The sequence below is a fragment of the Adiantum capillus-veneris genome, chromosome 10 (assembly GCF_014529385.1).
Source record: "Adiantum capillus-veneris isolate H3 chromosome 10, ASM1452938v2, whole genome shotgun sequence".
Classification (NCBI taxonomy): domain Eukaryota; kingdom Viridiplantae; phylum Streptophyta; class Polypodiopsida; order Polypodiales; family Pteridaceae; genus Adiantum; species Adiantum capillus-veneris.
In genome coordinates, this window is record NC_140940.1 from 130,944,989 (window position 1) to 130,971,415 (window position 26,427).

Below are 26,427 nucleotides of genomic sequence, written 5' to 3' on the forward strand. Positions count from 1 at the left end.
CAACTTTTTTCGTGTCTTTTGCATTAAATTTTTCCAACAATAATTATAGGTCCATAAGTGCCAACTTTTGCATTATAAAAATGCTGTGCAACAATGTGTTTGTTACCCTGTATGTGGTAGTTATGACACAACACAAGAGAGCAAAATAGATTGATAAACAAAGAGTATACAGAGCATGCAGAGTAAATAGATGAAATAAAGAGTTTTTATGGATACAAGATAATGATTATAGGAAGAGAGTAGTTAGTTTCATTATCTCCCGGCTACCCCCGAGCTATTCAATCGCAATCTCAATCACACTCTCACTCTCAATCACAATCGCAATCTGAATCTCAATCTCTGTTGGAGAAGTCACTACAAGGACCCAAACTTGAATGTGCTTAATGGGAACCTAGCACATTGTACTAGTTTTACACACTTGACGAGGCCTGCTCTAGATGTCATGAGGCCATCCATTCTCCTCTCAAGTCGATGATGAAGTAGAAATTAAGCAAAGCTGAGTGCAGAAAAAAGAGTATTCATTTTAAGGATGACTTAAATTTTTCTTCTTCTTCGACAATGAGTTCTAACAATTCGTGTTTCTCTAGTCCTAGTGAGGATGAGAAGAAGCGGAAGAAGAAAAGTTAAAGCCAAAAAAGCAGATCTAAGAAAATGTCTAGAAAGCATAGAAAGCAATTTAGCATATCAGAAGAGGAGACCTTGTCCTCTTTTTCCAGTTTCGATCACACTAAGCAAATGAGAAAGATGACAACAGAGTTGAAGGATGGAGATCACTTCCACACGTTATCAGCCTACAAGGACACCCATCTCCCAAATTTGGTTCCAAGTTCCACATGCATATTTCATTTTGCAAGCAAAAGTAGGCAAAGGACATAAAATTTCTTCAATAGATACCGACTCTATGTACTCAAGCACCAGACTCCACAAGTCTAGAACTTCCAAAGACATCAATCCCACTGAGCAAATCACGAGGGTCTTGGATACAAATCATGATCATTGTAACCTATAATACAAAATAGGCTAGAGTGCGGGTTCAAAAGCCTTATTGACGGCCTCAACAAAAAGCTTCAAATCTATGGAGCAACAAGAGAAACAAGGAATGCGGTTTGATATGATCACCAATGCAAATGTTTCAAGCCTTTGTTGTGTTTATGTAGCAACAACAAGTGTGTTGGCACCAAGTCCCAACTCATGTAGATTTTGCATGTTGGCCCTTTTAACACACCCAACAACCCAATTAACCACATTTGAAGAAGGGTGTTTTTTTTGTTCAAATAAGATTTACCTAGCAAGGAGCAACATGCTTGGTGTACGCTATAGTTGCCTTAGAAAATCAATTAGTGTCACAAGTTTCCCTTTTGATATGTGAGATTGCTATAAGATTTTCCTAGCAAGGAGCAACATGCTTGGTATACGCTATAGTTGCCTTAGAGAATCAATTAGTGCCACAAGTCTTCAACCCTTTTAATATGTGAGATTGCTATAACAACAACAAAAGAAAACACATGAGTTTTCGAAATGTTACATGATCTAAAGGTCTAATGAGCCTCTATCATCAACTAGAAAGATTTTTCTTAGCTTATGGTGCACCATCTTAGGGCAATGACAGACTCATTAGACCAATTTTTGTCTCATGAACCTAATAGAGAAGAGTTCACCTATGGAAGCACCCTTGTATATATCATGTGGAGAACCTCATGTGCCTACTTCAACTGCTCTCAGCCTCTTAATCCCATAGAGCATATATTTTTAAGGTGAGGCCCCATACTATCATTATGAAAATCTAGATAATTGATGCACATACCATTTGGCCTCATGGGAATAGGCAAGTTTGGATGTGAGCATGCACGTGTAATGGGTTCTACACTTCAAATGATAGATAAATGAATCTTAACATGATTGTCAAGGTGTTTCATGTGTGGTGTCCTCCTAAAATTAATCAAAACACCAACTTACCTATGTTTGGTTATCCTCAACAACAAACAAAATGATACCTTTGTGTAATAAATTTGTAAAGGGAAATAACGAAGAATATTGTAGCATCAATGTTGGTAACTAAGTTAAACACAACTACCATATGTTTTTAATTAAAATAAACCACCAACTATTTTTCTAAGTGAGAAAGGGCCGCAACAAGTACATTGAAGAGATAATTGCTACAAGATTTTCAAGCTCATAATTGGGTCTGTCATATATGGTGTCAACAAAGAAGAGGAACAAGAAGAAAGAAACGTGCAAGGAAAGAGTAGAAGAAATCCTACATTATTAGGAAGAAAGAGATACATAAAGTGAGGGGTAAGAACGATGTCGTACGGTGGCACGTGCATAATCTGAAAATAAAAATATCTACCTTGCTCTTAATGTTTTTGATGTGTGGGACCAAATGCTGCAATGTACATAGTGTGATATATAACGGATGCCATCGTTGCAGGCGTCTACATACCTTGTCGGGAAGGCGAGGCCAGGGATGTGGCATTGTTGCATGTTTTACCACATTAAAGCATATGTCATTTGATTTATGAATGTATAAATTTTAATTGTTTCAGAGTGGCAGGCTCATTTTGCCTAGAAAGTTCAATGTGCACAATCTTGGCAAAAAGTAGCAGGTTTAGTGTGCGGGTGTAAAAGAAGTGTCCAAAGTGCTTACCAAGTGAGAAAATGTGTTTCAGCATTAAATTTGAGCTAAAAGGAAATTTTCCTCAAAATAAGGGATTTTCCCACCTCGTTTGGACATTTTACGGAGAAAAAGGGGCATTTTTGGGCAAAAAGGGCTCAAACGGCCATATAATGGTGAAAAATAGCCTAAAAATATTACAAAATGGCTCAAAATGCCACATCAACAATGGTTCCGTTGCTGAAGTTGAGAAGGAACTTATAAAACCAATAATGAGCTCATTTGTATCTATAAGCAAGGAGATACAACCATTCCAATCCAGGGTGCTAGTGTAGTTTCGTGCTGAGTCCACTTTGTGTTCGAGACTGTGAGACCTCCAATTAGGGTTTTAACTCCTCAAATAATTACTTGGGCTTCTCCTATGAAGTTATGAAGCTTCCATGAAATGGTCACAATGAAGAATCGAAGCGTGAACTTAGGGTTTTTAACATGTCAAAAGAGCACTGCATCTATGCAATTGGGAGCGAGGCTACACCTAATCTTTAAACACACAAGAGTTTTGAGTTAATCTTGGTTATTTTTCAAAGTGGATATTTCGTGGTTGGAGTTTTGTTCTTTTTGAGCGTGTTTTTAGCTTGAAACAATCTACACCTTGCTTGATTTTGCTACGAATCCTCACATTTAGAGGCCCGGCCCCTTTCTATCCACACTGCACACTTCTTGACACATTTTTGGTGAACCCAACATGAAATAGGCTAGGGTGAGGGTTAAAAATCTTCATTGAAGGTCTCAAAACAAAGCTTTAAATCCATGGAGCAACAAGAGCAATAGGGGGTTCAGTTTGATCCTTTCACAATGCAAATGTTTCAAGCCTTTGTAGTGTTTATGTAGCAGCCGCAAGCTGCTGAGAGGAGGGAGCTTTCATCAACCAAAGTGCTTCAATCTGTGGTGAAGAAATTGGACCAATTTAACGGTAAAGATGTAACAAAGTATCTTTGTGGGTATGCTAAAGAGATGTAGCTGCATCGAGTGCCTGAAGCAGAGATGATACAAAGTTTTGAGCTAATTGTGGTTCCTGAGATCGAAGAACATGTAAGGGGAATTAGAAATGAGCATGGGAAAACTTGGGAAGCATTAAAGTTAGCCTTAAAAGAAGAGTATTTCATGGAGAATATGAAAGGATGACAAAGAGGACTTTTTAGAGTGGGACGTAGTTAGGCCAAAAGAGGGTCCTTCACCTACCGAACTGCTAAGGGAATTTGAACGCCGTTATGATCAATTGTCAAGAAGTGGAAAGGCTACCCTAAACTCAGAGAAGACATGTCTCTTTTTGCAGGCTGCAAGTGAAGAAATTCAATAGAAGTTAGAGTTACTACTTGAGGATAAGGATGTAGAACAGGGCATAAAAATTGATTGGAATGAGGTCAAAGATGCAAGTTCACTGCAATCCAAGTGACATTGACGGAGATAAAAAATGATAGCCCCAATCGTTCTTGAGGGTCCCATAAAGCATCTAATTGTGGTTCCAAGAGTGACAATTCAATCCTAGATAATATTCTTAACACTAGACTAGTAACCTAACAGGACATAAAAGTGTCCTATGAGGGTTTTGGAAAAAAATTCCAAAACCATAGTAGATCCACTCATTTTGAAAATTCCTTTCATGAGCTTATAGTTCAAGGACTACTACATATGAGAAACTTGTAAGATTTCTCATCCCTTGGTCACTACAAGCCTCCAAAGTTGATGGACCGGTGCATTTTGCCGAAAATAGCAATTTCTTACGGTTGATTGCATGTAAATAAGAGTGGGGATTTTTGTAGGACATGAGATAAAATGCCCTGTTAACTTCAATGGGTTGGTGATCAAAACATATGGTGGCTTTTACATAACTAATTTTTTTTTGGGCAAAAAAAATAGGTACAAAAAAGTTGCACTTTTGCCATTCTGCGGACGTATGATCAAAGTTTCTATAGTCACGCTCTATACAGATACTATATACATGTTTTCTTAGTTCCCTTTGGGCCTTTGGATTCAAAAGGAGACATGCAGCATGTCAAAAGGATAATCGATCTCTTACTAAGTGGAACCTTGGGGGCAATGATAAATTGCTAAATACAGCGAGCATGAAAAAACTGGGTTAAGCATTATGACCTCTAGAAACCCATAGAAACTACTCAATATCTAGCCAAGTTTGTAGTTTATGATTAGATATGGTTACTACCTACAAAATACACATAATTGGCCTAAGAAACTAGCAATATTTGAGAAAGTTATACTTGCTACTCTAAAATGTCTCGTATTCTTCAGCAAAATAAAAAAATTCAACCATCATCATATACTATGCTATATAGCATATTAGGTCCCCCAAAACTCAAGGAAGATTAGCTTTATGTTATACATTACACTTACACAATCAAAATTGAATTTGAATGTCAAGAAAGCCACAAAAAAAATCATAAAAGTGCTAATTTTGGCCAAAAACAGGATTATGCAATTCTTGTAAGCTGGTCATAACTTTCAATTTCAACACTTAGCTCTCCCTACAAGCATCAAAACATGTTGAGAACTATGAAGGCTTATCCTCTAGCAATCTAAACCTCAGAAAAATGAAGTTTAGAGTGGTATAGTTGCAAAAAATTGAAAAATATCCAAAAACAGGACCCGTTTTTCACACAGTTTAGGTTCAAAAATGTTGTGCAAGAGTAAGGTTAATGGTGAAATCGATACTCCAAAAAAGATGTCAAGTTTTTTCAGCTCATAAGGAAACTTTGTGGATATATAGCACCTAGAAATTCATGTTCATACTCTTCAAATAATTCAAGCAAAATGGTCACTTTATAGGACACAAAAGTGTCCAAAAGTGCCCTGTTACCATTCTAGTGTTAAAGGAATGCAAGAGCTAAAGGTAAAGCTTACAAGACTGGAAGAAAAGGGGCAACCATTGGGTCAATCTATAGGGCAACGATGACCTCAAAATAGAGAAGGCTTTGTAAATAGATGTATATGGTGTGATAGTATTGACCATACAAGGAGGAATTGTGAAAGTTTCAAAGATGCCTTGATGAAGGAGCTTGTTTTTTTTAAAGATGGTAAGATTCACTTAGATGAAACAAGTAAGCTCTTGGAGACAAACTTTGGAAAAGGCGGGATGAAGAAGCTAGTTGAGGGCATGGCTAACTGGCCATGCCATCTTGATGGTTGAGGGAGCCGCCTATGGGTTGAAGGTAGAGCCTATTAAGAAAAAAGGATCAATCAAGGTTGGAGAAGAGGAACCTAATGGGATTGGAGAGCTATGGCCATGTGCAATAGAATCTGCTATGAAGGGTAAAATATCTACAAAGGTTCTACATGAAGCTAGAGATTGTATTTGGCTAGAAATAGGTTGGAACAACCTTGTAGATTCTTTTTCAGTGCATGTGTACATTGCCAAATGTCAAGCCAACGAGGCTGTCATTGAATAGAAACATAGGTGTGAGAATGGGGATGAAGTGTCTTCAAAAAAGGTCACAAGGAGTGGAGGTAGAAACAACACAGTGCCTCCTAGATCAAGTTATGACAACAAATGCCTACCCCTAAGGTTCCTATGTAGGAATACTCTAAAGAGAAGAAGAAGGAAGCAACAAAATCCAAAGCAAAGGGTCCGGCCTACAAACTCCAATCCAATATAAAGGCAGCAACGAATCTCAAAAAGGTTTTGGAAGACAACAAATTTTATGCAAAGATGAAGAATTTTTATAAAGCCAACCAATATGACTTTTTGGAAGATAAAAGCAAGAAAGTCCGAGAGTTTAAGGAAGGTGGACAGTCAATTAAATTTGACACGTTTTTTGGTTATAGAGATGCTTCTAAGGCTTTGTCTTTTGTACAACAATTTGACATCGCTTTCACAGGAGGGTGCTAGTCAGAGCACTCTAAGATTTGAAGAGATGCCTCTTACTTTAAGGGCAATGCTTGAACTTGGTGGTCCACGCTTCTATTAAACAAGACTGCGCCAGTTAAATGGTTGAAATCCAAGAGGCTTTTTATTTCTTCTTGGCTGACTCGAGAGTATGAACGTAATAACAAATTGCTTGGAACCATCTTCGGATGACCAAGAAGGATACAGTGGATGCTTATTCCAAGAGATTTTGGAGCTCTTTTCTACCTGCCTTTTCATTTAAAAAGATCTCGTTCAAGATACAGATAGAGTGGTTTACCTTGGATCTTCCTACAGAGATCCGTAAACACTGCTTGGAACAGAAGTAAGCTTCCATTCAGGAGTTGGTGAGTCATGCGAAACGAGGTTTTGCAATTCACTCTGGCAGTGTGACTGCCACGTGACACATCCAACCCTATGTGTCCGTGGACAAGCTACAACATGACCAAGGTTCAGTTCAATCAAGTCAATCTAGAATAGGAGGTGTTCTGGGACTTTTGTGAGTCTGTTCGCAGATCCCGTGCATGCCCAGGCACTTAGAGTAGATGCATATCCTCTGGTTGCACACATCATGATCATCAGCATTACCATCAGAATCCATCAGGAGCATTTTCCAGTGCACATAATCTATTTTCCCTATTTTTGACATTTTTCACTTATTATTTTTAAGTTTCTTTTGTTGGAAAGTAGGTAGGGCAATTTTGCTAAGTTTGTATGAGTAGAAACCTAGCGCTAGCACTTTATGGCAGAAGAGGCAGCAGGAGCAGCTTGCTCAACAGGCAACTTATCAGCAAGATCAACCCCCATGACAACTCTAGAGTTTGCAGCATTGTAGAAGGCCTAGCGTTTTTGCATCAGATCAGATAGGGTTTTTGCATTTACAGAGCCACGGTGTCAGTAGACACCAGATCAGTCCTAGCGTTAGCAGATTCCCCCACAACCGCAGATTAGCCCTAGCGTTTTTGGAGCAGCAAGCGACCTAGCGTTTTGCAGTTCCAAAAAGTCATTACGGGCCACAAGTGTAGACAAGATCAATCATATGCTAAAGTGTGGAGTGCAGTTTTAAAAAGGGATCGATCACACTCACGTGTCTCTGTATAGCGAGATCAACATGTCTCTGCAAGCGCAAATAAAAACTCCAACACACAGAGCTCCACCCCTACTCAGGAAGAGCTACAACGATGAAAGAAATTTTCCATTGATGATGGCTACTTAATCCACAAGGGTAGATATGTGTGCCAAAGGACTCAGACACTGGGTGCCAAATTTGTTTGAGTGTCACGATAGTCCAAGTGCTGGTTATCCAGGTATTTGTAAGACTTATGCCTTAGTTCGACGGCAATTTTATTGGCCAGGCTTACATCATGATGTTCAAGAGTACGTACTAAACTGCCAACAATGCCAAGTTAATAAGAAAGAGCACCTCAAGGTAGGTGGCCTTTTACATTCTTTAGAGGTTCCACAAGGTAAGTGGGAGAGTATCTCTATGGATTTTGTAGTAGGACTACCTACTAAAAATCATGGCCATGATGCCATATGGGTAATTGTAGACCGTCTCACAAAGATGGGTTAATTCATTCCCACTAAGACTACGGTTACGACACCGAAATTAGCACATCTATTTGTAGCGCATATGTATAAAATGTACGGTCTTCCAGATAGTATCATTAGTGACAGAGATCAAAAGTTCGATAATCACTTCTAGAGAGCTGTGTTCCAATAATTGGAAACTAAACTTAATCTAAGTACAACTGATCATCTAGAAATGGATAGTTAAACAGAAAGAGTTAATCAAGTGCTAGAGGATATGCTACGAGCGTACGTTAGCAAGAAACAAACCAATTGGGAAGACTACTTACCTATATTGGAATTTGCTTATAATAGTTCAAAGCATGTGACTACAAGGTTTAGTCCATTTATGCTTTTATATGGATTTCTGTCATAATAATCAATATCTAATTCTCCTAAATGATTTTCTCATGTTAAAACTGATCATTTAATATGGGGAAGTGCCAGGGGAGAAAAAGCTAGAATATTGGTTAAGCTAGTAGACCGGCCACAATAGGGATCCAAAGGAGGGAAAACAGAGATCCAAAAGGGGGGCCATCTGCAAAAGAGTAATGTGGACCAATGGGCTTAAAAGACCCTAAGGTTCAGCCCATTAAAACTTCCAAAATGTTAAGGTTCCAAAATTCAAAATTTCTGTCCAACGGTCAAAAGCCTAGGGAAATTGGATGCTTTGTGTGTGTCCCAAAAGTCTTCAACCATCCCTACATAGGAGGGGGAGAGCCCTAGAAGTAGGAGATGAGAGAGAAACTCTCTCTCTCTCTCTCTCACACACACACACACACACACACACACACACACACACACACACACACACACACACACACACAAGCTCCCTTTACACAAAGGGAATGAGGGACACATGTCAGTTCCCTAGCCCAGATGCCCACAAGGTGTACTCAATTCCTATTGGATGGCCTTGGAGGTGGACCAATGAGAATTAAGCTAGAGTAAATCTAGTTTTATTAATTTAAAAACACTTAATAAAAGAACCAATAAGAATTAAGCTCTTTAAAAGACTATTGGACAGTTTCCCAAGGGGTCCAATGAGCATGCAACAACCCAATGGCTTGCCTGATTCGCCAGGAGGCAAAGGGGTTCAATGAGAGTTTAGTTGAATTAAGTAATTACCTAAATCTCTCACAAAAGTGGAAAGGGGGACACATGTCAGAAGACTATCACTTATGTTGCTTAATTTCCATTGGCTAGGCCTGGGGAGGTCCAGTGAGGTAGGAGGTTGAGCCAATAGCAAGAGGGGTCGACCAAGAGAGAGAGAGGGGGCTGATTTTGCAAGGCATTATCACACACACACACTCACACAATCTCATGGGTGAAGAAAAGAAGACTCTCTCTCCTTCTCACGCTTTAATGGAAAGCTTACCACCTACTCCAAGCCTGTGAGAAGGGAGGCCTTCACCAACAACTCTTGGCTTTGTGATGCAAATCCAACCAAGATCCAAGCTTCAATGCACTCTCATCTCCTCTACCATGCTAATCATTAAGCTAACCTATGCTAATATGAGTGATTATGTGTGGAGATGTACATCTTTCTCGTAAGAATACTGCTTCTTCCTCTCAATCTACTCTCATACCCCGCTAGCTCTTACCATCTTCGAAGGAGTGTGAGGTCTTGGGTCTGAGAGCATGAGGGAATTGATGTTGTATTTGATAAGTGGTTTGCTCAGTGCACAAAGTTTCCATCTTCATTGCACTAGCTAGTATTGAAGGAACATAAAGAATTGTATTATAAAATGTCTCTCTTGATGGGAGAAACCATAATACAAAGCCTTTTGGAAGGGGGACCGGCTCCATGCAAATCCGGTCCTCAAACGTTGTCAATTGCTTAATTTCTCTCGCTTTTGAAGTATTGTTCATGCTATCTAGCTAGGTGTTATGCTGTTTGTTGCTCTCTCCACCCAAGCACTCTTGTTATTCTCATTAGGAAGCTATTCTAATGAAATGCTCACTATGTTCATGCTATTTTCCGCTACACACAAGTTACTAGAACATTAAATGTTACATTGGTATCAGAGTACAAGGTTTCTCTTTTCTTGCTCAAGAAGGGAGGTCCTCAAGCTAGGTATAAATGGTTGGTACCATTAATTGCATGTGAGTAAGTAGAATAGGGATTTTTCAGCCTTGCAGTGCACCTGCCTTTGTGCAGTTGACGTGGCATCATCGTCGAGAGCTATGGTCTTAGTAGTGGAGTCCTACTGGGATTGCCTACGGCTTAACCACTATTGAGCTATTAGAGCTTGACAAGAGCCGGTGCTATTTTGGTGTTGAATGAACCTCTCTTATATTCCTTGCAATTAGTTGTATTCAAGCCACGGGTACAATAGCTTGAGTGATTTTTCTAAAGGGGTAAAGAGGAGTAGCAACTACGGGTTGAAGTGCCAAAGTACACCTAAAAAGTTTACACCTAAAAGTTGTTAGAATGGCTGACAATAGTAAAGAGAGTGAAATTAATGTTGATAACTTTGATTTTGCTAATGAGCAAGCTACTAATTATGCCTCAATGCTTGTTAACTATGTTGTTTCTAGGATTCAACAAGCCATGGGCAATCCATCCCTCCAAAGTGAAGTGCAACGGCAGCTTCGTGCTCATGGGATTATCCAAGCTCCCCACCATGACGAGAGAGCACCTGGGAAGCCTCCTTGCAAGACTTCCAAAAGAGGCCTCTCTCCGATTTGGGAAGAAGAAGAGGATCCATATGAAGGGCTCAAAAATTTTCTCCTTGATGATGCATCTCCTTCTCAAAGGAGAATTCAAGATCCTCCCGAGAAAGAAGCGAGTCTCCTGCCATCTCGGTGGAGATGGATCCACGAAGACGGCGGGCTAAATGCTCTCCATTACATCCAAACCGGAGAATAACATCGCATACTTCTCCACACCATACTTCAAAGAGGGATGACAAAAAGCAAGAGAAGAAAAAAGCGAGAAAGAGGACACCCTCTTCTCCATCTTATTCATCCTCTTCCTCTTATGAAAGTGATGGTGAAGACGAAGAAGATCAAGGAAAGAAAAAGGCGAGAAAGAGGTCACCCCCTTCTCCATCTTCCTCAAATTCTTCAACTTCTGAAGAAAGTGATGGTGCAACCTTTGAACCATCAAAAAGAAGAGGCCATAGGAAATCCTATGCCGTGTGTTTGAGGTCGTCCAAGCTCAAATCGGAGATCATCTGTAGGAGTTATGGAGTCTAGGAAGGGCCTCTTTATTTGACAGTTTAAGGGAGTCAAACCTTTAGTATTAAAAAGAAATCAAAGGATAGCTTTTGTATTCAAACAGGCAAAACTGCCAAATAAAGAGGCCCTCAAACAAGCAAAACTGCAAATCTTCGCTCAAATGGGAGATCCAATGTAGGAGTTATGGAAGGCCGAAAATCATAAAGTTGTCTACCCCCTTTTTAGGGGGAAAATTCCATTCTTTGACCATCCTTACACCGCTCTTACACACCCACCATTCTTGTACACATGGCATACATCTATTCGTCAAAATGTTAATCACCTCCATAATCTCATGGCAAATAAAGAGACCCTCCTAGACCCCATCCTCTTCCTAATGTGGGGAATCTTGAAGCTCTCTCCCTAGAACCCATTGACAAATATGTAGACAAGTTTTGGGATTTACAACTCAAAGCCACTGTCTTCAAGAAGTTGGATTTTGGAGAGCAAATTAAGAAACAATTTTGTGCGGGCTTAACTGAAGAAATGGCGGAGTATGTCAACTCCCAAAGGCCACGCGCCATATCGGCAGTTATACACCATACTATGGTGGCCTCTCGAATCAATTTCCAAATGGGGGCTAAAAGAAATTCTAAGTTCACGGAAAACAAGGGTTCCAATGAGCCTAAGGGGAAGGACAATGTCCAAAAGTCTCCTAAGGGCAACTCCAACAAATCTAAAGAGAAGGGAGTTTATAAAGGCAAAAATAAACTCTCTCCTGAAGAGCTTGAGCGTTATCGCAAGGATAACCACTGTTTCAAGTGCGGTGAGCAAGGGCAAGCGTATTGCGCTTGTCCCCAAAAGAACACCTTCCATGAACCTCCTAGAGCTACCTTGGTCAAAATCCAAGAGGAGGAAATTCACCACAAAGGATATCCTCTATGCCATGCTTGGGGAAAGGTAAGAGAACATGATGCTTTTATTCTCTTTGACCCTGGTTCTACTCACGATTTTATACCTATAGAGTTGGCCACCAAGCTAGGCATACAAGCCTACGAGATGGGAGATGTCCTACCCGCAGACGGTGATTTCAAGGGGCAAGAAGCTTCAGTCACTCCCTTAATCGAGAAATTGAGGCTCCATGTCCAAAGCTATGTGGACAAAGAGGACTTCTTTATCTCTTCTCTCAAGCATGAGGATGTAATCCTAGGGGCACCATGGTTTGATCGCATGGCTGCCAATGTTAAACTCCCTGGAAGGAGAATCTCCTTTAAGTTTAGGGAAAAAGATATGTATATAGATGCTAAGGAAATGGGTAACACTATACCCATTGTGCATACACAATCTTTCAACAAGTCAATAAAGAGCTCTATTTCCGTGTACATGATTTTTGTTAAAGATTCTCAAAATGAACCTAATGTTTTAGCAAAAGAAAATATACACAAACAAAAAAAATTAGAGCTATCCAATTTTCTCAAGGGGTTTCAAGATGTCTTTATTGACGACATCCCTTGTGAGCTACCTCCTAAACGAGGTAATGATGACCATGCAATTGAACTTCTTCCAGGAAGTTCATCGCCTAACAAACCTCCTTATAGAGTTTCTCAAGCTCAACAAGAGGAGATTATGCGGCAAGTGCATGAGATAGTCGATAAGGGCATGGTTAGGCCTAGCTCATCTCCATTTTGTTCTCTTGTGCTACTAGTGCAAAAGAAAGACGGCACATATCATATGTGTGTCGACTATAGAGCACTAAATAGGATCACTATCAAGAATAGGTTTCCCGTTCCACGGGTAGAAGACCTATTTGATAAGCTACAAGGGTCCACCTACTTCAGTAGGATTGACCTAAAAAGTGGCTATCATCAAATAAGGATAGTTGATCAAGACATTGTAAAGATCTCATTTCGCACTATGTTTGGTCTTTACAAATACATTGTCATGTATTTTGGCTTGACCAATGCACCAACCACATTCAACCGCTTGATGGAGAAGCTATTCAGGCCTCACCGAACCTGTACTGGAGTGTTCTTTGATGATATCATCATCTACTCTAATTCATTAGACGAACACAAACAACACCTCCATGTAATATTTCAAGTTTTAAGAGAAAATAAACAATATGTTAATCGAAAGAAAAATGAATTTTTCTTACAAGAAATTCAATATTTAGGTCACATTATCTCTTAAGATGTCATCCAAATGGATCCATCAAAGTTAGAGGTAATAAAAGGATGGCCTAAACCAAGGAATCTTCATGAATTAAGAAGCTTCATAGGTATGTGTGCATATTGTAGACGCTTCATAGAAAAGATCTCACTAATAGCAGGACCATTACATGACCTAAAAAAGAAAAACGTTAGGTATATATGGTCTACCAAGGAGAACAATGATTTTGAAAAGCTTATCTCTCAACCTATGCTTACAGTACCGGATCTCTCAAAGCCACTTGAGGTCCAATGTGATGCTTGTGGTGATTGCCTTGGAGCTGTTTTGCTCCAAGAAGGGCACGCCATAGGCTATGAAAGTCGAAGGCTCGACCCTGTTGAGCAAGCCCTAGGCATATATGAAAAGGAACTCCTCGCAATTCCACATGCCTTAGACTCATGGAAGCACTATTTATTGGGGACTCCTTTCATTTTGTGAACGGATCATCAAAGTCTTAAGTACTTCATGACGTAGACCAAGCTCTCCAACAAACAAATGAGGTGGGCAAATTTCCTTTTACAATTTCATTTTCATATTGCTCACATTGCTGGCAAGCATAATCAAGTAGCCGATGCACTCTCAAGACGGCCGAGAGTGAATGCGGTTTCCATAGCAACTCACAATGATCTATCTTCTATGATAGATGAGTATGCTATTGATCCCGATTTTAGAGATGTGATTTCAGCCCTTGCATTAGAGAAGAAAGAGGAACCATTTACCTTACAAGATGGTTATCTTCTCTATAGCAATAGACTATGCGTTACTAGCTCACTACGTGACAAAGTAATGTATGAATATCATGCTCCTCCTTATGCGGGGCATAGAGGGATTCAGTCTACCTTAAAGGGGATTGAAACATATTTCTATTGGCCTACCATAAAAGCAAACATACAAGAGTATGTTTCTAAATATTCTGTATGTCAAAAGACAAAATTTGATAGAGGGAGGCAACCTGGATTGCTTTAACCTTTGCCAATCCCAAATTCACCATGGGAGAGCATATCCATGGATATTATCTTTGGATTGCCTAAGTCTATCCATGGAAATATGAGAATATGGACGATAGTAGACAGGTTCAATAAACAAGCTCATTTTATACCTATCAAAAAGACTATCAAAGCCCATCAAATGGCAACCCTCTTCATTTCACAAATCTTCAAGTACCATGGCTTGCCAATGTCCATAGTGTCGGATAGAGATCCTAGAATGACCAGTAATTTTTGGAAGGGTCTCTTTGAGAATTTAGGGACAAGGCTAAATTTCTCTTCGACCTATCACCCGCAAACGGATGGCCAAAGTGAAATAGCTAACCTAACAATTCTTGATCTACTAGAAACCTATGTAACGGAAGTAGATCAAATATTGCAATGGGAGAAGTACTTACCCTTAGTGGAGTATGCCTACAATAATACTGTACATACTTCCACGGGAAAAGCACCTTTTGAGGTAATTGAGGGAAGATCAAAAAGTCACCTGCTATTTAAGGTACACGGGAAGATCTTTGCTGCAAATGAGTATAGCCGAGACCTACAAGAATCTTTCCAAAAGATTAAGGATGCTATCTCTATCTCATAGCAAAGGCAAAAGGCTGCTGCTGACAAGCACAGAAGAGCCCAAACCTTTAAAGAAAATGAGTGGATCTTATTACAATTTCCCAAGGCTCAATTAATGCACACGACATGCAAGAATCCTACGGGACACCAAAAGTACTATGTTAAGTTAGCAAAAAGGTACTATGGTCCCTTCCAGATTCTTAGGCCAATCAATGAGATGGCCTATCAACTCAAGTTGCCCAGTCATTGGCCCATACACAATGCTTTTCATGTGAGCCTATTACAGCCTTACAAAGGAGAGCCACATCAAGAACCTACTATTGAAGACCCATCGGAGATCGAGGACCAAGAAGAGGTGTTGCAGTCCGAATCCATTCTCTGACATGAAGACATGGTACTAAGAAGCGGTAAGACTATCCGACGATATGTTATTAAGTTTAATAATTATCGTTTTGAAGATGTTAGATGGATGCAAGGAATACAATTAAAGGATAAACTAAACCTTGTCAATGCTTACAATGTTTCCCTAGAGTAAGCAAATGTACAAATGTTAAAAAATTAAGGCTAGCAAATTAGAAGCTTCTCCGAAAGCAAAAAGGCAAAAAGCTGGCGTGTCCGCATTGCTGCGGGCAAAAGCAGCGCGTTGCTTTTGGCGGTGCTGCCCTATAACAGGCGCTTCATTTGTCGTCATTTTGCAGGTTCATTTTTGTGCGCATAGTATTATACAAGCAGCTACGTCTGTAATATGGCGATGGCGAAGCAGACGTTGTTTCATGGCGTGGGAGTGCTCCTGGTTTTGTTGGCGGTGGTGCTGTCGCGGTTGGTGGTGGGCGGGGCCAGCGTCGAGTGGCGGATGGAGGTGGAAAACATGGCCGATGGCATGGAGAACGGCACCGTGAATGACCTGAGGTGCGGGGTGGGTGTGGAAGAGCAGGGCGATCTGGACTATGGCCCTGTGCAAGGCCCTGATACCTCGGCGCTCGATGGCTCTTACTGGCACCTCTACCAGCACAAGGACGAACACCTGAGCAACCTGAAGATGCCCACGCTGAGCTACGGATACCGGCTCCAGGTGCAAAGCTTCAAGTCGGTGCCGGCGCTGACATAGTGGCAGTTCCACTTGCTCCTGCGGCGCTACGACGCGGAGGGCGGAGACGTGAAGTGCGATGTGTCATTGCATGTGGTGGGGGAGGCCATCGTGCCGCGCTGCGAGGTGTTCAATGCAGACGGCTATGGCATCGGCATGTTCTTCATGTATCCTGTACTGCAGACAGTCAGCCCAGCATCGGCCCCCGCACCCACGCCCACATTGGCTAGCTCCGGCGCTGACGTACTCCCTACCTCAGCTCCGCATGAGAGTAGCCCTAGTGCAGCTGATCAAGCAGCAGCGGCGCCGGCTGAAGCCTCTGTTAATGCACAGGACGATGAGCCTGCCCGCGGTACCCAGAGCAAGCCCAAGCCTGAGCGATAGCTTCTTCTTTTTGGATTACTGTACTAGCTCCAGGCTCAACCGATTTACTATTTGTCATATTGTACGTGTACATAATGATTTGCTACTGGCTAGTGTAGGTTTCTCCATACATGTGACATCCTCAGCACATGAGGAAAGCGTGATTAATATTTTCTCTTAAGTAATATTGATGAGTCAGCGGATAAGTCTATTTTGTTACTATCAGGTGGAAAATTTGATTAGTGAAATGGGACAAAAACACAATCTACTTCCTTTTGGTCTAGGTGCTTCTATCCTTCAAGTTCAAGTCTAGTGGATGACTATCTATAGCACCTGGTACTTCTCTTGCAAAGCCTGGGTACATGATGTCTTGATCTTCACATCTTATTTGCAGTCTTAGCATTGACATGTGTTCCTTTCTGCTAGGTGTTTCTTCCCAATTCACCCTGAGAGTGGTGTGTTATTCTCTCTTCTCCACAAGTTTCTTGTTCATGTATGTAGCATTGTAGGTGTTCTAGATCGGAGTCAATATGTCCACTAGATCTCAAGCCAATTGTTGTAGGCTTGGATACTCCAAGTGAGAAAATCAATAGCAAGACACAAACAAAAATTGCAAATAATTGAACTTTTATAACGGGAGCAAAGGAGAGAGAGAAGAGAGGGGAGTCAACACGGTACGACGGAGTTCCTAGCCAAGTTGCATTGGCTCCAAAAACAAGCGTCCCCTTTGGTATTTATTTATTGTATTCACCTTGCATTATGAATGCAAAAGTAGGCAAAGTGTATGAGCCCGGACCGCACATGACCGCATTAATCACATTGGGAGTGTCTGGCATGTCTTCGTGTACCTTCATGTGGGAATAAGCCCTTAGAAGGAGGGGATCTCAAGAGGCATAATCAGGAAGGGCTACGGGAATATGAAAGGGTGCTCATTATTTCTACATAAGGAAGGGTTCCCTTTGTACGCTATATCGGGCTTTCTTATAATCAAAGGCTATGACATTTGATGTATTCTTATTCTCTCTCTCTCTCTAATGCTGTGCTGTGCTTCTCTCTCTTGCATTTTTGTGAGCACAGTTTCGTAATAGGCAGCCATGCCTATTACACTTGGCGACCACACGCGGAATGGACTGCCCTTTGTTGACGAAGGAGGTGTTTCGAACTACTGACGCCAAAATTCTGAACCAAATGCTGGCGGCAAGCAGGAAGGCGTTGGGGGCAAAATTTTTCCTTGTCGTATGAAGCGGCAAAGGGTTGAAGCCGCATGAGCGCTGCTATGCTGAAGCCACATCACCATCGCCTGCAAAACAACCAAACAACGTCAAACTTTTCAACACCTTCTCAGAAAGACAGGCTACGAGAATCACGTGCCACGTGTCGTCTTTCTGGACGTGGAGCCCACCGTCATCCACGAAGTGAGGACCGACACTTACCGCCAGTTTTTCCATCCTGAGCAGCTCATCAGCGGCAAGGAGGACGACGCCAGCAACTTTGCTCTGGCCCACTATACCATTGGCAAGGAAATCATGGACCTTTTCCTGGACCGCATCCGAAGCGGGCGACAACTGCACCGGGTTGCAGGGATTCCTGGTCTTCCATGCAGTAGGCGGCGGAACCACCAGCTCTGGCCTTGGCTCCCTGCTGCTGCTGGAGCGCCTGTCGTTGGTGGACTACGGTAAGAAATCCAAGCTTGGCTTCACTGTCTACCCTTCCCCATAGGTCTCCAATCTGTGGTAGAGCCCTACAACAGCGTCTTGTCCACCCACTCTCTGCTCGAGCACATTGATGTGGCAATCATGCTCGACAACGAGGCCATCTATGCCATTTGCAGACGCAGTCAAAGTGCGGTGTCAGGAAGAAATGCGGTGCCAAATGGAGAGGTCAATTTTGTGGTGTTTTTCACGATTTTGGACCTTGGTTCAGATGCGTCTTGCGGGGTTTCTTGCCATGCAGACTGCAGTGCAGCACGCCGGTGTACGCATGTTTCAGAAACTCAAGAAAAGTCATCACATCAAGTATATTTGAGTTAGCAGTCGGATGCGGGGTCTGATGTGGTGTTCAATACTCAAATGAGCTATGCTGTGCAGTGTTCCAAGGTCAGATCTTTTCTGCATCCAGATTGCGGAGATACTCCAAGTGCGAGCAACAATGAAGCGGTGGGGAAATTGTTGTGCTTGCTCTTCATTGTGCAAGAAGTTGAATTGTACCAAGATTGGTGATGTCCAAGAGATGAAGGTTGATGCGGCATAGGGACATATCGACAAAGAGCGAATGGAGCGTCTATGACCAGGCATCAAATTCATGAAGGGACATCCAAAAGTGTTGCGGTTGCTAGTATGCTGCAGAAAAGACATAATTTTCTTTCGTGTTCCTGTTATTGAAAATATATCAATTGTTTCATACTTCTTGCACTTGAGGTTCTCTGCCTCGGCTATGCCTAAAAAGATTTGTAAAAACAAATTGCACTTGACTTCTAATCAAGGGTCACTTGTGGGTTCGCGCAATCCACCGTGCGTGCCAAGTGTATGAGCCCGGACCGCACATGACCGCATTAATCACATTGGGAGTGTCTGGCATGTCTTTGTGTACCTTCATGTGGGAATAAGCCCTTAGAAGGAGGGGATCTCAAGAGGCATAATCAGGAAGGGCTACGGGGAAATGAAAGGGTGCTCATTATTTCTACATAAGGAAGGGTTTCCTTTGTACGCTATATCGAGCTTTCTCATAATCAAAGGCTATGGCATCTGATGTATTCTTATTCTCTCTCTCTCTAATGTTGTGCTGTGATTCTCTCTCTTGCATTTCTGTGAGAACAGTCTTGTAATAGGTAGCCATGCCTATTACACAAAGGACATAAGATTTCTTCAATAGACACTGGCTCTATGTACTCAAGCACCAGACTCCACAAATCTAACATTTTCATAAAGACATCAGCCCACTGATTAAATCACGAGGGTCTTGGATACAAATCATGATCATTGTAACCTATAATACAAAATAGGCTAGGGTGAGAGTTCAAAAGCCTTATTGAAGGTCTCAACACAAAGCTTCAAACCTATGGAGCAACAAGAGAAACAAGGAATGTGGTATGATCTGGTCATAATGCAATTGTTTCAAGCCTTTTTTGTGTTTATGTAGCAACAACAAGTGTGTTGGCACCAAGTCCCAACTCATGTAGATTTTGCATGTTGGCCCTTTGAACACACCCAACAACCTAATTAACCACATTTGAAGAAGGGTGTTTTTTTGTTCAAATAAGATTTACCTAGCAAGGAGCAACATGCTTGGTGTACGCTATAGTTGCCTTAGAGAATCAATTAGTGTCACAAGTATTCAACCCTTTTGATATGTGAGATTGCTATAAGATTTACCTAGCAAGGAGAAACACGATTGGTGTATGCTATAGTTGCCTTAGAGAATCAATTAGTGCCACAAGTCTTCAACCCTTCTCATATGTGAGATTGCCATACCAACACCAAAGGACAACACATGAGTTTTGGAAATAGTACATGACTAAAGGTCTAATGAGCCTCTATGATCCGCTACAAAGATTCTTCTTAGCTTATGGTGCACCATCTTAGGGCAATGGTTGACTCATGAGACCAATTTTTGTCTCATCCACCTACTAGAGAAGAGTTCACCTATGCAAGCACCCTTGTATCTATCATGTGGAGAACCTCATGTGCCTACTTCAATTGCTCTCAGCCTCCTAATCCCATGGAGCATATATTTTAAGGTGAGGCCCCATACTATCATGATCAAAACCTAGATAATTGATGCACATACGATTTGGCCTCATGGGAATAGGCAAGTTTGGATGTGAGCATGCACGTGTAATGGGTTCTACACTTCAAACGATAGATAAATAATTCTTAACATGGTTGTCAAGGTCTTTCATGTGTGGTGTCCTCCTAAAATTAATCAAAACACCACATCACCTATGTTTAGTTATCCTCAACAACATACAAAATGATACCTTTGTGTAATAAATTTGTAAAGGGAAATAATGAAGAATATTGCAGCATCAATGTTGGTAACTAAGTTAAACACAACTACCATATGTTTTTAATTAAACTATACTACCAACTATTTTTCTAAGTGAGAAAGGGTCGCAAGGAAATTGAAGCAACTATTGCTACAAGAGTTTCAATCTAATAATTGCGTCTGTCAAATATGGCGTCAACAAAAGAGGAACAAGAAAAAAAATGTGCAAGGAAAGAGTAGAAGAAATCGTACATTATTAGGAAGAAAGAGATATATAAAGTGAAGGGTAAGAATGATGTCGTACCGTGGCACGTGAATAATGCGAAAATAAAAATATCTACCCCACTCTTAATGTTTTTGATGTGTGGGACCAAATGCTGCAATGTAGATAGTGTGATATATGTGAAAACGGATGCCATAGTAGCAAGCGTCTACATATCTTGCCGGGCAGGCGGGGCCGAGGATGTGGCATTGTTGCATGTTTTGCCACATTAAAGCATGCATCATTTGATTTATGAATGTATAAGTGTTAATTGTTTCAAAATGGCACAATCGTTTTGCCTAGAAAGTTCAATGTGCACAATCTTCGCAAAAGAAAGTAGGTTTCGTGTGCGGTTGTAAAAGACGTGTACAAAGTGCTTACCAAGTGAGAAAAAGTGTTTCAGCATTAAATTTAAGCTATAAGGAAATTTTCCTCAAAATAAGGGATTCTCCTTGCTCGTTTGGACATTTTACGGATAGAAAGGGGTATTTTTGGACAAAAAGGGCTAAAACGGCCATAAAATTGTGAAAAATACTCTAAAAATATGACAAAATGGCTCAAAATTCCACATCAACAATGGTTCCATTGTTGCTGAAGTTGAGAAGGAAATTATAAAACCAATTATGAGCTCATTTGGATATATAAGCAAGGATATACAACCCTTCCAATCCAGGGTGCTAGTGTAGTTTCGTGCCGCAGTCACTATGTGTTCGAGATTGTGAGACCTCCAATTAGGGTTTTAACTCCTCAAATAAGTACTTGGGCTTCTCCGATGAAGTTATGAAGCTTCCAAGAAATGGTCACAATGAAGAATCGAAGCGTCAACTTAGGGTTTTTAACATGTCGAAAGAGCAATGCATCTATGCAATTGGGAGAGAGGCTACACCTAATTTTTAAACACACAAGAGTTTTGAGTTAATCTTGGTTATTTTTCAAAGTGGATCTTTCATGGCTGGAGTTTTTTTCTTTTTGAGTGTGTTTTTAGCTTGAAACAATCTACACCTTGCTTGATTTTGCTACGAATCCTCACAGTTAGAGGCCCGGCCCCTTTCTATCCACACTGCACACTTCTTGACACATTTTTGGTAAACACAACGTGAAATAGTCTAGGGTGAGGGTTCAAAATCTTCATTTAAGGTCTCAAAACGGAACTTGAAATCCATGGAGCAACAAGAACAACAAGGGGTGCAGTTTGATCCTTTCACGTACAATGCAAATGTTTCAAGCCTTTGGAATGTTTTTGTAGCAGCCCCAAGCTGCTGAGAGGAGGGAGCTAGAGCTTTCCTCAACCAAAGCACTTCAATTAGTGCTGAAGAAATTGGACCAATTTAACGTTAAAGATGTAACAAAGTATCTTTGTGGATATGTTATCTTAAACTCGGAGAAGACAGGGCCCTTTTAGAAGGCTGCAAGTAATGAGGTTCAATAGAAATTAGAGTTACTACTTGAGGATAAGGATGCAGAACATGGCATGAAGACGGATTGGAATGAGGTCGAAGATGCAATTTCACTGCTATCCAAGTGACAATGACAGAGATAAAAAATGATAGTTAACTGTTTTCTAAGTGAGAAAGGGTCGCAAGGACATTGAAGCAATTATTGCTACAAGAGTTTCAAGCTAATAATTGAGTTTGTCAAATATGGGGTCAACAAAAAAGAGGAACGAGAAAAAAAAATGTGCAAGGAAAGAGTAGAAGAAATCGTAATTATTAGGAAGAAAGAGATATATAAAGTGAAGGGTAAGAACGATGTCGTACCGTGGCACGTGCATAATGTGAAAATAAAAATATCTACCTCACTCTAATGTTTTTTATGTGTGGGACCAAATGCTGCAATGTACATAGTGTGATATATGCTAAAACGGATGCCATAGTTGCAAGTGTCTACATATCTTGCCGGCCAGGCGAGGCCGAGGATGTGGCATTGTTGCATGTTTTACCACATTAAAGCATGCACCATTTGATTTATGAATGTATAAGTTTTAATTGTTTCGAAGTGGCACGCTCGTTTTGCCTAGAAAGTTCAATGTGCACAATCTTGGCAGAAGAAAGCAGGTTTCGTTTCCGGGTGTAAAAGACGTGTCCAAAGTGCTTACCAAGTGAGAAAATGTGTTTCAACATTAAATTTGAGCTAAAATGAAATTTTCCTCAAAATAAGGGATTCCCCCAGCTCGTTTGGACATTTTATGGACAAAAAGCGCTAAAACGGCCATATATGCTGAAAAATAGCCTAAAAGTATCACAAAATGGCTCAAAATTCCAGATCAACAATGGTTCCTTTGTTGCTGAAGTTGAGAAGGAACTTATAAAACCAATAATGAGCTTATTGGATATATAAGCAAGGATATACAACCATTCCAATCCAGGGTGCTAGTGTAGTTTCGTGCCACGTCCACTTTGTATTCGAGACTGTGAGACCTTTGTGTAATAAATTTGTAAAGGGAAATAATGAAGAATACTGCAGCATCAAAGTTGGTAACTAAGTTAAACATAATTACCATATGTTTTTAATTAAAAGAAACCACCAACTATCTTTCTAAGTGAGAAAGGCTCGCAACAAGTACATTGAAGAAATTATTGCTACAAGATTTTCAAGCTTATAATTGGGTCTGTCATCTATGGTGTCAACAAAAAGAGAGGAACAAGAAGAAATAAATGTGCAAGGAAAGAGTAGAAGAAATCGTACATTATTAGGAAGAAAGAGATACATCAAGTGAGGGGTAAGAACGATGTCGTACGGTGGCACGTGCATAATGTGAAAATAAAAATATCTACCTCACTCTTAATGTTTTTGATGTGTGGGACCAAATGTTGCAATGTACATAGTGTGATATATAACGGATGCCATCGTTGCAGGCGTCTACATACCTTGCCAGGCAGGCGAGGCCGGGGATGTGGCATTTTTGCATGTTTTACCACATTAAAGCAAAAATTTTAGGTCTCACATAATCTAACTGAGTAAAAATAATCAAAGAGTGTGTAGCATACTGACTGGCAATGTACCAAGGAACCACAAAAAACTAGATGTATCCTCAACGTGTCTTAGTTTGTTGATCTACTCCAAATCAGCCATTTTCTATGATCATCTTGATGCAAAATTTGATGTGTGACCTGATAAGAAACTTCCCCTAAAGTCATCCGAGTTCTAGTGCACATCGGTGACCAATCGTTACAAGTAATCAACCCGTGGTAGGTCCCCCTCCCCCCCCAAATATGATACCTCCCTCCCTTATTTTTAAGCTGGGGAGGTAACTTATTGGGGCCTGCCCCTAACTTATACGCTTATGTAACTTGTAAAAAACCCCCCTCCCTTGCACTTACGTGGTGTGGTAAGTTTTCCAAGGTGAATCCCCCGGGCTTCCATCGCACAAATGCTTTGCCAAAAGGATCAGCTTGTGAAGCTTGCACTACCGCTTTAAGAGACAAGTCATCATCATGTGTAGCCTATGCATGGACTCCATCTTCTTTGCCAAGCTCAATACATCCCTATACTAGAAGCCTTAGTAACATTGTACTCATATATACATTTAACATCATCGTTCTCAAGTGTTATTATGCTCATCATTCCAATTACCACCAATAGACATGCATTCTAAGCCACTACAAGAATGGCTTATCTTGTGTCGGAATAGATTCCTTGGTCATTGCAACAACACCCTTGGCCAATATATCCACTAAAAAATATTTCTTACATGTATGGAAATGATATAACATCTGGTTAAATTGTCGAAAAACAATGACATGAAAAACTAAGTATACTCATTCATCATAACTAATGCACATGCAACCTCATATACTCTAAAGGGGTTCATTTTGTGTTGGAATTAGGGTTGCAGGAAAACACACACAGAAGAAGACAAAGAAAGCTCAAGGCATAGAATAGAGAGTGTATTACTTAACGTGCAATGGAAAGATAAATAGCCCTAGAGTGATGGGTGTATATACAATGCACGGGGAAAAAACCTCCTAAAGAGGGAAAAAATGGCCCAACAGTCCTAGTGTGTTCACACACATCACTACAATATGTATATGGTAACAAATCCCCCCTAGAGTGATGCAGTGAATGAGAGCTGGCACATGAGTAAAGGGAAGTGCCATGCCCTGAGGACATGATCAGTCCACAAAGGGGAGTAAGCCCAAAGCTTTGCGAAAAGCTTAGAAATTCTCACGAGACAATGCCTTTGTGAAAAAATCTCTAAGGTTGTCCTGTGTTGGCACATAAGCCAAGCCGATCTCTCCTGCTGAGAGCCTCTCCCTGGCATAGTGGTAATGCACCTCAATGTGCTTTGTGAGCTAATGAAAAATTGGGTTCCTCACAACTGCCAATGCGCTCTGACTATCAGTGTAGATAGTGTTGGCAGTGTCCTGTCCAACACCCAAATCAGCCATGGTAAATGTTGCACTTGATATGAAAATTGCCCGAAAACAGGAGAAACAAAGCGAGAACAACACGTGCTATATGGCAAAAACTGTAGAAGACTGTAAGGGACCTGTTATGCAAAAAATGACACTGACAGAAATTCTGCATGAAATGACAAAATAGCCTGTGTAGTACTACTTGTAGTGGAAACGAAGGCCGAAATGAGCCCGAATCAGAAATATTTATCGACCTACAAAGGCTTGCCAAAGCTCATTGAAATCGAACAAAGTGAACATGCATGTATTGGAGCTACTGGCCACTAAGTTTGAGAGGATGCAACGTGCTTTGCTACCAATTGTTGGAGTTAGGCTTGCAGGAAAACACACACAGCCTGGAGAAGATGAAGGAAGCTCAAGGCACAATAGAGAGTGTATTACTTAGTGTGCAATGGAAAGATAGATAGCATTAGAGTGATGGGCATATATACAATGCACGGGGGAAAAAACCTCCTAAAGAGGGAAAAAAATGCCCCGGTGGTCCTAGTGTGTTCACACACATCACTGCCACATATATATGGTAACATTTTGCACCTCTTCTCTCCCAAAACCACAAAGGAAATGCACTTTTTTAAATTATAAAGACACTCTTTGGATTTAAAGCCAAGGCATTAATGGTGTACAGTGATCCCCAAAGCTTTTGGGGGTATTAGGGATCAATTAGGGCCAAAACCCTAAACCTGCAAAAATACATAAGGGTCTGTAATTTACTGTTTTGAGCTTCCTTTTGCATGACGGTCCCATTTGTAGCAAGCCCTTGAGCTCCCCAACCTGTAAGGCTACTTGCCCTTTAAATCGGACAAGATTTCTCATTAGAAATCGTTCCAAATTCACATGTACCTGTGAGGATTAGCAATTAGCTAATCTAGTACTTGTGGAAGAGGCTTTTGCCTTGGCAAACGTGCATGAGCCGACACAATGATTGTTGACGGCGATGCCCCATTATTTGGACGAAGGCAAGCGCACTGCAAGGCTGAAAAATCCCTATTCTACTTACTCATTTGCAATTAATAATAACAACCATTTATAGCTTTCTTGAGGACCTCCCTTCTTGAGCAAGAAAAGAGAAACCTTGTGCTTTGATACCAATGTAACATTTAATGGCCTAGTAACTTGTGTGTAGCGGAAAATAACATGAACATAGTGAGAATTTCATTAGAATAGGTTCCTAATGAGCATAACAAGAAACCTTGGGTGGAGAGAGCAACAAAAAGCATAAAACATAGTTAGATAGCATGAACAATACTTCAAAAGAGAGAGAAATTAATCTATTGACAACAGTTGAGGACCG

At 40.8% G+C, this 26,427-nt stretch overlaps 1 protein-coding gene across 1 annotated transcript; it reads left to right on the forward strand.

Moving 5' to 3' along the window:
• The first annotated feature begins 15,776 nt into the window (after positions 1-15,776).
• LOC147449654 (uncharacterized) lies at positions 15,777-16,739 on the forward strand. The gene has a single exon (XM_086522672.1). The coding sequence runs from the start codon at positions 15,777-15,779 to the stop codon at positions 16,131-16,133; it is 357 nt and encodes a 118-aa protein (XP_086378798.1). The 3' UTR covers positions 16,134-16,739.
• Positions 16,740-26,427: the final 9,688 nt, after the last annotated feature.